Source organism: Geotrypetes seraphini, chromosome 16, assembly GCF_902459505.1.
Source record: "Geotrypetes seraphini chromosome 16, aGeoSer1.1, whole genome shotgun sequence".
Lineage (NCBI taxonomy): Eukaryota > Metazoa > Chordata > Amphibia > Gymnophiona > Dermophiidae > Geotrypetes > Geotrypetes seraphini.
Genome location: NC_047099.1, coordinates 13,139,408 through 13,153,806, shown reverse-complemented (window position 1 = coordinate 13,153,806; position 14,399 = coordinate 13,139,408). Strand labels below are relative to the sequence as shown.

The following is a 14,399-nucleotide window of genomic DNA, read 5'->3' as shown; positions in this document are numbered from 1 at the left end:
ATGGATCAAACACTGGTTGGCAGGCAGGAAACAGAGGGTTGGAGTAAAGGGCCATTACTCAAACTGGCAATGGGTCATGAGCGGAGTCCCGCAGGGGTCGGTGCTGGGACCGCTCCTGTTCAATATATTTATAAACGACCTGGAGACGGGGACGAAATGTGAGGTTATTAAATTTGCAGATGACACCAAACTTTGCAGCAGGGTAAGAACCACGGAAGACTGTGAAGACCTGAAAAGGGACCTACAAAACTGGAAGAGTGGGCAAAAAAAGTGGCAAATGAGTTTTAATATAAAGAAATGCAAGGTCATGCATGTAGGGAAAAAGAACCCGATGTTCATTTACAAGATGGGGGGATCATTGCTAGGGGTAAGTAACCTTGAAAGAGACCTAGGGGTGTTGGTGGATACAACAATGAAAGCATCGGCACAATGTGCGACAACCTCAAAGAAAGCAAACAAAATGCTGGGTATTATCAAAAAGGGCATCACGACCAGGACGAAGGAAGTCATCATGCCGCTGTATCGTGCAATGGTGCGCCCGCATCTGGAGTACTGTGTCCAGTACTGGTCACCGTACCTCAAAAAGGACATGACAATGCTTGAGGGAGTCCAGAGAAGAGCAACTAAATTGATAAGAGGTATGGAAAACTTATCTTACGCTGACAGGTTGAAAAAGCTGGGGCTATTCTCCCTGGAAAAGCGGAGACTTAGAAGAGACATGATAGAAACCTTCAAAATCCTGAAAGGCATAGAGAAGGTAGACAGGGACAGATTCTTCAAACTATGGGGAACCACAAGTACAAGGGGGCACTCGGAGAAATTGAAAGGGGACAGGTTTAGAACAAATGCTAGGAAGTTGTTCTTTACTCAGAGGGTGGGGGACACATGGAACGCGCTCCCGGAGGTTGTAATAGGGCAGAGCACGCTACTGGGGTTCAAGGAAGGTTTAGATAAATTCCTGCAGGATAAGGGGATTGAGGGGTACAGATAGAAAGTAGAGATAGGTTATAGGAAAGTCAGGGACCACTTAACAGGTCATGGGCTGCCGCGGGTGCGGACCGCTGGGCACGATGGACCTCTGGTCTGACCCAGTGGAGGCAATTTCTTATGTTCTTATGTTCTAATGTGTGGCTGACTGATACTGATGTCTCATTCTGCTCTTGTCACTGTTGGCAATTTGCTTTCCTCTCTTAAATCAAGTTCCTCATTGCCCTTATCCTTCACACTTCCTAGGAAAGAGCGGCCCAGTTTTCAAGGAGACAACTTGATTAATTAGTCTTTATCCACCATCATCTAATATATTTTCATATTTTCCCAGGAGCAAACTCGTGCCTTAGGAAAGTTCAAATGATTACCTAGGTGACATGTCCCTGTAGCAAGGACATAATGACCTCTGGGTGATAGATATATACTTATAAGAGTGTGCATTGTCACTGCCATCCAGAAGCACAAAACAGAATAGAAATTAACTTTTCCTGAACACCCAAAATTTGACTTGAAAGGAGCATCTTTGCAGAAGATTAGGTACTGTCTTTCTTGTTGTTCAACTTCTTGATTGTGCTTTAATAGCAGTAGAATTAGTAACCTGTACTAAAATAATGGATTAATTCTGATCAGGAAGGTTACAGAGCTTTATAAATTTGGCCTATGAATATAAGTTGACTAAACTATGCACAATGGTATCCTATCTCTGGTATTAGAAATACTATCTGAAATGAATTTGTTGAAGACTAGGGTTGGGCAGCTCTAATATTTTAATGTTGCTTCATTTCTCATAGACAACCTTAAGATATCAAATTTCTTCAAGTGTTCAGAGTGCTTTAAACTGCGAGTTATGAGTTGTATCTATTTCATTTTTCAACTTATGAATCCATCTATCTTTATTTTTAAAGTACTTATCTTATAATTTAATGATCAGGAAAACTAGAATTCAACATGTTTCACTCTTTTCCAAGGATCGTTTCCCTCAATCATTCTGTCGCCATCCAACCATCCGTGTTTATGTGTCTAAGAAGTTCCTTGAGAAAACCCTCTCATTTCAGGCCGCCAAACTGAATTTATGGCTTGGAAAAATAATGTAATAGCTCTGCTTGTTGTGAACCGCCTAGAACTTTTTCGGTATGGCGGTATATAAGAATAAAATTATTATTATTATTGTTATAAAGATCACTTTACAAACAAATGGTCGGATGGCGACAGAATGATTGAGGGAAACGATCCTTGAAAAAGCGAAGCACACGTGAAACATGTTGGATTGTAGTTTTCCCGATCATTAAATTATAAGATAAGTACTTTAAAAATCAAGATAAATGGATTCATAAGTTGAAAAATGAAATAGATACAACTTATAACTTGCACTTTAAAGCACTCTGAATACCTGAAGAAATTTGACACTTTAAGAAAAATTAAGACCAGTGAAGAAGCAGCCCGTTAAGCTGGCTGCTATGATTATTCTTTGAGCAGCGAGTTGTGCTTTTGAGGTCTGGGATATTCTGAAAAACTACAGCAGGTAAATAGAGTATAAGAAGAACTGAACTATGTTATTGGCTTCATTTCTCATGCCATTTGGAGCATTATTTGGTTTGGTTTGTCTTCATTTTCATTTCAGGGCCAATATCAATAGGAGTAGGTACTGAGTAAAATGCTGACCTCACAGACCTCAACCGCATGCCCTTAAAAATCAGCTTCCACAGCTGTGGTTTCAGCTTACAATTTCAGTCTGATAGAGCTTAAAGCTGTCCCCTTCTCTCCTGCAAAGGCCATGGATCTGATGATTTAACAAACATTTGGCCTTTATCTGCCGTCATGTTTCTATGTTTCTATTAACATGAAGAAAGACCTGGCGAAGCTTCAAGAATGGTCTGAAATTTGGCATCTAAAATTTAATGCTAAGAAATGCAAGATCATACATTTGAGCTGCAAAAACCCGAGGGAAAGGTACAGTTTAGGAGGTGAAGAACTTATGTGCACAAAAGAAGAGCGGGACTTGGGTGTGATTGTATGTGATGATCTTAAGGTGGCCAAACAGGTTGAAAAGGTGACGGTGAATGCTAGAAGGATGCTAGGTTGCATTGGGAGAGGTATGGCCAGTAGGAAAAAGGAAGTATTGATGCCCCTGTATGACTCTGGTGAGACCTCATGTAGAATATTGTGTTCAATTCTGGAGGACGCACCTTCAAAAAGATATAAAAAGGATGGAGTCGGTCCAGAGGAAGTTCTACTAAAATGGTGTGTAGCCTTCATGATAAGGTGTATGGGGGACAGACTTAAAGATCTCAATCTGTATACTTTGGAGGAAAGGCAGGAGAGGGGAGATATGATAGAAACGTTTAAATACCTACATAATATAAATGTGCATGAGTCGAGTCTCTTTCATTTGAAAGGAAATTCTGCAATGAGAGGGCATAGGATGAAGTTAAGAGGTGATAGGCTCCAGAGTAATCTGAGGAAATACTTTTTTACAGAAAAGTCTCACGGAAGAGGTAGTGGAAACAGAGACTGTGTCTGAATTCAATAATCCTTCAGGACTTAATTTTTGCTAAATATGTTCCCTAAATATTGTAATTTTATTATGTTCATCGCTTTGAAATATGATTAAGTGATCAATCAAAAACCTTATTAAACTTGAAACTTGAAGAGGGTCTGGAAAAGGCACGTGGGGATCGCTCAGAGAGAGAAAGAGATAATGGTTACTGTGGATGGGCAGACTAGATGGGCCATTTGGCCTTTATCTGCCGTCATGTTTCTATGTTTCTATTTACCCCTGCAAAACAGGTTACCTTGATTTAGAACCCAGAAGACCAGAATGTGAGGCAGTGATGCTAACCTGTAGGCTCTGCCTTAACAGCACAAGCCTTGAACACTTATGATTTTAAAGTGTTTGAGGCTTGTGCAGATGAGGACAGAGCTTGCAGAAATGGAGCAGGGACAGGAAAAGAACTTGCTGGGAAGGGATAGGAAAATGAGTTTCCACGGGGATGGAGAAAAATTTGTTCCCCTATCATTCTCTATGTCACAGCAGATCATTGGGGCTTGCAGGGGGGATGCACTGAGGTATGTCAGAGTTAAATTAACCTCAGAAAACCATAGCTATCAAAATGGAGGGAAGCATGTTTGGGGGAGAGGGGGACATTGAGGTCCATGAAAAGTACATCGTGGGGTCTTCAGGGGTGAGGCATTGAGGTATTTTCAGTATTAAATTAAAATCCCAAACTCAAAGCTACCAAATTTTTAAGAATTTGCTTCTGTTTGAAATGTTTATTTAATCTGAAGTAGTTATATTAGAAAGGGGGACTGGGTGAGAACACAACCAAGATGTAGCCTAGAGGTTAGTGTCATTGCCTCAGAGCCTTGGTGTTCTGGGCTCAAAACTGAGGTAACCAGATTTTCAAGGGGAGATGTTGTAATCTGTCAAATCAGATTCTGCTCTCTATAGGAGGGAGGGGAATGTTTTAAGCTCTGTCCGAGCTAAATTGTAACCTGAAACCACAGCTGTCAAATCTGTAGGAAGATAAGAACATAAGAAGTTGCCTCCACCGGGATCAGACCAGAGGTCCATCGCGCCCAGCGGTCCGCACCCGCGGCGGCCCATCAGGTCCATGACCTGTCAAGTGTTCCCTGCCCTAAAAAACTTATCCTTACTTTTATCCGTATCCCTCAATCCCCTTTTCCTTCAGGAATTTATCCAAACCTTCTTTGAATCCCTGTAGTGTCTTCTGCCCTACCACAACCTCCTGGTGTGCGTTCCATGTGTCCATGGTGATTTTTAAGGGCATGTGGTTGAGGTCTGCATTTTACCCTGTCCCATAGGAGTGTACATCCTTCAAAATAGTATATCTTGTTTAAAACAATGTGCACTGTTATCGGCAAACAACTTCCCTCCCACCCACCCACACACACACACACACACACACACACACACACAAATATGCTTTGTCAGCTTATTTTTATTAGATGATATACATCAACATGAAATAAATTGTCAACATTACCCCCATCATTGCAAATGGGGGCTCATTCCTATTAGAGACAAGGTGTGATGATAATATTGTTCAAACATTAGGGGGAAAACTTAGTTAGGCCATTAAGTCCGATTCTGGATGTTTCTTTTTTTTTTTTTTTTATATTCTTTATTCATTTTCAAAATTACATTAAGTGTTAAATATATTCATTCAGATTAACATTACCTACATCACTTACAAACAATCATTGATATATTACATAAAAAAATATCCCTTCCCTTTTCCCACCCCACTCACCCTTATATTCCATTATCATATAAAACATGTAATAATAAAATTCCCCCCTCCCTACCCTTTAAATCGATAAGTATAAGGGAAACAATTTCAAATTAATCTTTACAATACTTTGTTAATGGTTTCCACACATCCTGAAACTTCTTAAAGTATCCCCGTTGCAATGCAATAAACCTTTCCATTTTATAAATATGACGTAAAGAGTTCCACCAGAAGTTATAATTTAATCTCCTCCAATCCTTCCAATTATATGTAATTTGCTGAATGGCAACACCGGTCATTATAAGTAGTAATCCAAAGTCAGAGATGGAGAAACGGCCATTTTCGAAACCATCAGAACTGCTAGACATTCCCCCAAGTTTTTTTTTTTTCAAAAATGGTCTCTTTAGACATCTTGGCCTCAAGACAGCCAACCTTAGGATGTTCACCATTTTCAACCACAAAAAAATGGACAAATCCAGACCATGTGGACATGGGAGGGGCCAGCATTGCAGTGAAATGGTCACACAGACATACTAACAGAGCAGTGGGCACCTTAGACTGCACTGCTGTGAACTTCACATAAAGGGTGCCAGATATACAGTACATCTCACCATAATCCCCTTATAGGTTATAGTGAGCCCTCAAAAACCCACTATACCCACCTGTCTACCACCCCAATAGCCCTTATGGCTGCAGGTGAAATCTATATGGCAGTATAGCAGGGTTTTGGTGGGCTCACATTTTCCACTATAAATGTAGTGGTTAGAGTGGCTCATGGGTCCGGGTGCTCCTTGTGTGCAGGTCTAGTTGGCTTTCCCATACCAAGTGCTGCTGTTCTACAGACAAGTATGTATTGTTTCATTCAGATCTTTGTGGGATGGCAGGGGGAGTATGGGGGGGTCATTACTTTATCCCTCCAGTTTGGGTTCCTGTTTGGCACTTATCTAGCTCTGGACATCTAAGTTCCATCCAGGATGTCTTGGGAAAGTTTCTGTTATTACAACAAGAAGTCCAAGGGTTAAACATATCAAAAGCCCATCCATAACATACCTCCAACACCCCCCCCTTGAACTTTGAATGCATAGTGGGCAAAATGTCTAGAAATATGGTTTCAAAAAGCAACATTTGGACTTGCTTAGCAATTAGGATGTCCAAATGTCAGTTTATGCTGTCTTTTGGACGTCTTTCTGGGTTTTTTTTTTTGTTTTTAAAGAGCCCAATAGGCAACTTGACATCATATCCAAAGCTGATCCTCAATTTCCTTCTAGATTTTGGCAGCAATCCATTTCACACATGGGCTATGGTTCTGATTTCTCTCAGGCAAAATCAGACTTAGTTCAGCCTATCCCAGCTGCCAAAAAACCATCTGAAAATCAGTTCCGGAGAATGGTTTTTCTTAGATTTGGGCAGATCTGCAATAGGAAATCAAACTTCAAAACAACATAAACACCCATTTTTCCTAGTTCAGATAAAGCTGAAATTAACTGTAGCAAACTGGACCATTTTGCACCAAAGGAGAAATGACATATCCTGGAACTATGGCCATCTATTGTATTTATTCAGTAGGGTTATTTTCCTCTTATATGAATAAGATTAAAGTTTGTTAAATTGCAGATCATCCTAATGGGTTAACAAACATGATCTCAGTGCTGCAAATATTTGGGTAAGTGAAGAGATGAAAATGATCTTTTTGGATGCACTAACCCTGAATTTCTGAGGATGTGCGAGGGGGTGCTAAAAAGTTCTCAGCCCAGTCAAGAAGAGAATGATGTGGATATGGTTCAATCAATGATCTGAAACAATGTTAAAACATAGAATTTCATTTCTGAAAATTGGCACTTAATGAAATAAAATAACCCTCTTTTCAGCTACAGTGGCAAAATAACGCTCAAAATTTAGGAAGTTGGTTGGTTGGACTGAGAACATTTCAGCCCCCCTCCTCCCCCCCGTAACTTTCAACGAGGGAAGTGATGGAGAGAAAAATGGTGATGGAATTCAAAAAAGTGTGGGATAAACACAGAGGATCTCTAATTAGAAACCAAATGGTATAAATTAAAGAACTAAGGCCGGTATTGAACAGACTTGTGTCCTATATATGGTGATTCGGTGTAGGATAGGATGGGGAGGGCATCAATGGGAATTCTACTGACTTGGAACATGAGGACGTTACTGGCCAGACTTTACAATAGATATCCTGCAAAGAACGGGATGGTTGGATAGGCTGGAGTGAGCTTAGATGGCAACTTCAGGAGTTGGAACCTAAGACAATATCAGGTGCACTTTAGTCTATGGCCTATAAATATCAAAAAAGAGACAAGTTAATTTAATCATGTATTTTTTAATGAGAACAACTATTGGACAGACTGGATGGACCATTCAGGTCGTTATCTGCTGTCATTTCCTATGTTACTATGTAATTTCTATTAGCTTCAGTGTATTTGGTGCAGGAGAATCACTATCATGGCTTTGTAATAGAAATTGAGATATGGCTTTTAAGACTAAACCTGGTCTCCCAGTGTTCTTCTAGATTTTGGTAGCATTTCATACATGGATTATGGTTCTGATTTCTCCAAGGCAAAGCCAGAAATGATTCATTATATTCCAGCTGCCACAATACCAACTGAAAACAAGTTCCAAAGAATGGTTTATCTAAGATTTGCCCCAAAAATATATACTGTGAAAAAAACTTATCACACAAGGGTGAATCCAAAAGTACAAAATAAGCCAATCATATTAAAAAGGTCACCCGACACATTACTTCCATAATGCTCACCATGTAACCAAAAATGCTCAGTAGACAATGGCACAGGTACAAATTTTTCACCCATCCCCATGAGTTTTGTCACTGTTGCTGTCCCTGCCCCATTCCTGTAAGCTCTGCCTTAACCGCACAAGTCTCGGACTCTTATGATTTTAAAGTGTTTGAGGCTTGTGCAGATGAGGATGGAGATTGCAGGAATGGGGCAGGGACAGGAAAATAACTCATGGGGATGGGATGGGAAAATGAGCTCTTATGGTGACGGGGAGAAATTTGTCCCCGTGTCATTCTCTAGTGCTCAGAACCTTTCCGACAGAAAAACTACAACATGATGAGAAGAATGTGAGACGAAACATTAGACTGCTTGGTTATTTAAGCTGTTTTAAGAGTGGATTCTCTGAGGAAGCCAGTCTGGTGAAATGCTTCAGAACCCACAAGTTTTCCATGAATCACTCTCAGTTAAGTACTGTATATATACCAATTTTTAATGGATTAAGTTTTTGTATGGCTGCCTTAATAAGAAATCTTTAAGTGCTGTGATTGACCAAGAGAGGCACATTTAGGGGTGTGACCCCGGTTGTGGTTTTTCTACCATCGTAAAGGTTCTGAGCACTTCTGTTTACATGGTGAGCATTATGGAAATAATGTGTCAGGTGATCTTTTTAATATGATTGGCTTTTCTCAGATTTGAGCACTGAGCTCTGGAACAACCTTACCTCCCCTCTTCGGAACTTGAGCTCTCTCCAAGTTTTCCGCAAACATCTGAAAACCTGGCTTTTCTCAAAAAATGTAAGTCTCCCTCCAACTTAGGAATCAAGGAAACTCTTATATCTTGGCATCCCAAGTCCTCTAAATTTTCTTCACACTTCTACCTCTAACCCTCTGTTGTAGTTCCTTCCTATTTCTCCTACTGTAAACCGCGTCGAGCTCTACGAACGTGGAGATGATGCGGTATACAAACCTAAGGATTAGATTAGATTAGATTAGATTAGATCTGTATCCAGATGAGGTCATTTGTAGCTAGGAAATCAAATTTCAGCCTTGCATTAATTCCCGTTTCCCAGTTCAGATAAAGCTGAAATTAATCATAGCAAAATAGATCATTTCTGCATCAATAGGGTATTGTCATATTCTAAAACAATGGCCATCTTCAGTATTTATTCAAAGGGTCATCTCTCTCTTTCCTCAGACTTAATATTTCAATGGAATATTACAATATTTTTGAACCAAATTGTGCTACAATGCAGATGGTCCTAGGGGGTTCACAGACATTTTCTCAGCGCTATACATACATTTGTGTGTGTAAGTAAACAGGTGAAAATGAACTTTTGGGATGCACTAGCCTTAAATGTCTGAGGGTGTAACTTTCAACGCATTTTGTTTTTATGAGGAAGCAATGCATTATATCACAACAGTAAAACCATTTATGGACTATCAACCTTAACAGACTTCTGAGGGATCTTGGCTTAAATCCTCAGTTTAGTTAATAGAATGCAATGGAAATCTCCCTGGAAGACTTGATCTCAGTTGTTATAAAATAAGGTTGAGATAATGTTACTACTACTATTTATCATTTCTGTACTGCAGAAAACAGGATCCTCTATTGCATTCCTACTGATTAATGATCAACCTTCAGTGCTGAACATTTTTTTAATGGGTCATATCTAGCTACTGGCCTGAATATCTAGAATAGCCTCAGAATGTCTTGGATAGCCTCAGAAGTTATAAAGCTACTGCCAATATTCAACGCTACATCTAGATGGCTACCCAGATAACTCAGGACAACCTTTTTATCTGTCTTGTTAGCTGGTACCTTTCTGGACGCCACTGCTAAATGTCAAGGGTGCCTGAATAACATCCAGCTCTACCCTTGGATGGCCCTGGCACTAACCCAATAGTGACAAACAAAAAACTAAACAAGTTGAATATCAGGAATTACTAAAATTCACAAAAAAACATTCAATTATATACCAGAGAAAGGGACAAAGGTATTTGTAGGAACTAATCTAATCTAATATTTCTGCGTCGCTCAAATGTAGGTAGGCTCAAGGCGACTTAAAGAGGGTGGTGAGGAAGGAGAAGGGGGAGGAGGGGTGGAATAAGAGAAGAGGTGGGGAGGGAGAGAGGTGGAGAAGGGAGGAGAGAATACAGGTGATTAAGTGTCAAATAGATGAGTTTTCAGTTTCTTCCAGAATATGGTGTGGTTAGGTTCCATCCTGGTCATTGCAATAAGGTCATTCCAAGTTTTTATGCCTAGAAAGGTGAGCATGGAATAGAAAACATGTTTGTATTGCAGATTTTTTGTGGAAGGGAGATTTAGAAGTATTCTGTTGAGGGTTCTGCGGGAAGACCATGCCTTGGAGAAGAGCTGGATGAGAGGCGCCGCGGAGTTTCTGTAAAGTATATGGTGAATCATTCATGAAGTTTTGAAGGTTATTCGTGGTGGGATGGGTAGCCAGTGCAGTTGCCTAATGAAGGCTGTAATCGAGTCATATTTTCTCAGGTTGAAGATTAGTCTGACAACGATGTTTTGGATGAGTTGCATTTTGTGAATCAGAATGGTGTTGATTCCCTTGTAGATGGAGATGCAGTAGTCCAGTTGTGGTAGTATCATCAGTTGTACAACTAAGGCAAAGTGGTGTTGGTAAAAGTATGGTTTGAGTAGTATAGAGGGATTTCTTTCGGAGACTGGAGATTTGTGGTTCCATGGTAAGTATGGAATCCAGGATACAACCTAGGATTTGGGAGGATTTTTCTACAGGGAGGGTCTTGCCCAATTGAAAAGTGATGCTTGTTTGTGCCGTCTGTTGGAGTGTGTGGAAGTATAGAACTTTGGTTTTAGTTGTGTTTAATTTTAGTTTGTTGGTAGTCGCCCAGATTTGGATTCTTTCAATATTATGTGAGACTTTGTTGATGATGTCCGAGTGATTGTTGGTTATGGGAATAAGGAGAAAGATGTCATCTGCGTAGGATAATATGCTCTCGTCTTCAAACTTGATGTTACCGAGAGAGCTCATGAAGAGGTTGAATAGCATAGGGGAGAATGGGGAGCCCTGTGGCATGCCACAGAAGGCTTTCCAGGGGTTGGAGATCTCTCCGTTCAGTTTGACGATGTATTCCCTATTGTGCAACAATTGTACAGAATAATAGAGAAAAAGACGTTAGTATTTCCAGGGATAAATATCTTCTGGATGCCTCTACGTCATCTTCAAAGCTCTCTTATCTTTATTGACATTTTCAAAATCTTATAATTTAATCTGTTCACTTCAAGCTTTAAAAATCATTAAAAAAAGATAGTAAAACACTTATCTGTAAAAGAGTTCCATCTCTAGTAGCAAAAGAGTCATAGCAGAAATCCATGTCTTAAGAGTATATTCAATATTAATCAATGTTCACTCTCTGCTATAAACAGTGTTCCTGAGAGAGTGAATATTGATGGATACTGAATATACTCTTAAGACGTGGATTTCTGCTATGACTTTTTTGCTACTAGAGATGGGACTTTAATATCACTTTATTATCTATCTATCTATCTATATTGTTTGAATGATTTTGAAAACTTGAAGTGAATAGATTCAATTACAAGATTTTGAAAATTTCAATAAAGATAATGGAGTTTTTTCTGACCAAGGATGTATTTCCTATAGCAGCTTTGAAGCTAACATAGAGACATCCAGAAGATATGTATCCCTGGAAATACTGAAGCCTTTTTCTCCATTATTCTGTACGATTAGTTCCTACAAATCACTAACCCAATAGTACCATGATGATTTGCCAAGATTTTTAGTGGCACATTTGATTGCAGTTGAAGTCCAGATTAAAACTGTTAAGTGGGAGTTATCTGTGTAGTTGTTGCTTCTCTGGAAGGTGTGGCCCACTGGTTGAACTGCTGTCTTTACACCCAGAGATTGTGAGATCAAATTCCTGTGCAAATTTCTTGTGACCCTAGGTAAGTCACTGAATCCCCCAGTGCCCACTCCGCAACTTTGGAGCACTTTGCCTCAATATATAAAAGAGGGAAATTATCTCAGCCATTTTAAAAATAACTTAATGTTTCCTTTTTAAAGATGCTTTTAATCCACTATTTCATTCCCAAGATAAAGTTATATAAAATGTTCATTGTATATTCTTTGCAGAATGACATTATATCAATGGACCAAAGGAACAGAACTACTGTAACTGAATTTGTTCTTCAAGGATTCCAGGTAAATCCTGAAATGCAGATATGCCTCTTTGTGATCTTTCTCCTTATTTACCTGATGACACTGATGGGCCATCTTTTAATAATTATTGTAGTCTCCTGTAATCACCATCTCCATACGCCCATGTACTTCTTTCTTTGCAACTTCTCTTTCCTTGAGATTGTTTCTACCACGACTATTGTTCCTAAAATGCTAACCAACCTCCTGTCAAAGAAGAAGACCATCTCTTTCATGGGCTGTGCGTTTCAAAGCTTTATATTTTTCCTTGCGGGGTCTACAGAGATGTTTGTGGTTGCAGCTATGTCATTTGATCGGTACATGGCTATCTGTAAGCCTTTGCGTTATAACACTATCTTGACATGGAAAGTGTGCCACGTTCTGATCCTTGGCTCATGGCTTGGAGGTTTACTTTCCGTCAGCATGACTGCGTTTCTCAAACTTCAATTGCCCTATTGTGGCCCTAACATTATAAACCATTACTTTTGTGATACAGTACCCTTAATAAATCTAGCATGTGCAGACACTCGCTTAATTCAGGTGTACGACTTCTTCCTATTTTGCTTTGTACTGCTGAGTTCTCTGACAATAACCATGTCGTCTTATATATATATTGCAGTAACAATTTTCAGAATCCCATCCAGCAGTGGACGTAAAAAGGCCTTCTCTACTTGTGCTGCCCACCTCTCCGTTGTTGTACTAGGCTTCGGTACCGCCATCTTTATCTATGTGAAACCCTCTGATGTGTCTTCACTAGAAACAAATAAGCTGGTTTCTATCTTAACTATTTTTATCACACCTTTTGCAAGTCCCTTTATCTTTACTTTAAGGAATGACAAAGTGAAGGAAATCTTGAAAACTGCTGTAGCCAAAAGGTTAATGTGAATTTGCTGATTTGAATGAAAGTCTTTTAAAGATGATATCCATAGACCAATTTTTGCACAGAACTTCCAGCTTTGTACATAGGCTAGGGCCAACAAATTTCAGGGTGGTCAAATGTTATGGCAGATCAATGAAGTGACATGCCAGTCCCCTGTCAGACTGCAGTGGGATGAGCAAGAGAAAAGGTAAAATCAAATATTTTACTCCTTCTAAACTATCTATAACTGGTCTTTTGATTAACATCTATTACACAAGACACTGCCAACAGTACAAAATGAAGAAACATCCAGGACTTTATTGTGCTTGGATGGTTCCTCTGGTTCTAGCCATAGTTCTATCTCACCTAAGACCTGATGATCTTGGAATAGAGAATACTTCAAGACAGGCTAATAGGACCATTAGGGATTTCAAACCCAGATAACTTTTTTTTCCTAAAGTGTCATTAATGAAGGCTTTGACTCCTTCAATGCTTTCTACTGATGCAGTTATGGATGAATGTTTTGTTACTTTAGTTGATGTATGGAGTGTGATGTCTCATACAGAACTATTATTGCATAATACTGTCACTCAGTTTTGTCATTTCTCCAAATAAACAATGCCCAGGCTTGAGGACATTATCCTCTACTAATATGTGCTTGTCTGCATTAAAATATCTTATCCTATTACAGGCTACTCTGGAATTAAAGGCAGTCATTGCTCATCTTAAACTAGAAGTTCTGGAGAATTTGGCCATTACAAAAAATTTCAATTTCCTTAATTTTCTGTTTATGTACAGAAAAACCTTGGATTGCAAGTAACTTGGTTTGCAAGACAAGCAAAACGTTTTATTAAATGTTAACTTGATATACAAGCAATGTCTTGCAATACAAGTATATACAGTATACACACATCACAACTGAGCCGATGGTTCTTCTCTCTCTGACGCTGCAGAAGTGTAGTGACTGTTCTAAACAAGCAAAGTCTTGCAATACAAGTGCGTATAGTATTTTGTATCAAAGGTTTTGGGTTGTGGAACAAATTGTCTGAGTTTCCATAATTTCCTATTGGGAAATTTGCTTTGATATGAGTGTTTTAGATTACAAGCATGCTTCTGGAACAAATTATGCTCGCAAACCATTATTTACTTTCACCTACACTGCTTTTGGAACAATATTTGAAAGATGCTTTAGGTATTACTTTATTGGAAGATGTGCGGCTGTCCAAATGTTATGTACCAAGAATGACGATTTTCTCAGATGAGGATTGCTCCACTGGACATCCTTAACCTGACCATATTGTTGGGAACTTCATAGAACAGAGTGCCCATAAAAACATGCCTTGATT

General features: G+C 39.3%; 1 protein-coding gene across 1 annotated transcript in view; it reads left to right on the top strand.

Moving 5' to 3' along the window:
• The window catches only part of LOC117349652 (olfactory receptor 6J1-like), a 31,443-nt gene extending 18,364 nt beyond the window's left edge, over positions 1 to 13,079 (top strand). Inside the window, exon 2 of the mRNA XM_033923246.1 lies at positions 12,132 to 13,079. Coding sequence (XP_033779137.1) covers positions 12,147 to 13,079 — 933 coding nt within the window. The 5' untranslated portion in view covers positions 12,132 to 12,146. The remainder of the gene's footprint in view (positions 1 to 12,131) is intronic.
• The last annotated feature ends 1,320 nt before the right edge of the window (positions 13,080 to 14,399 follow it).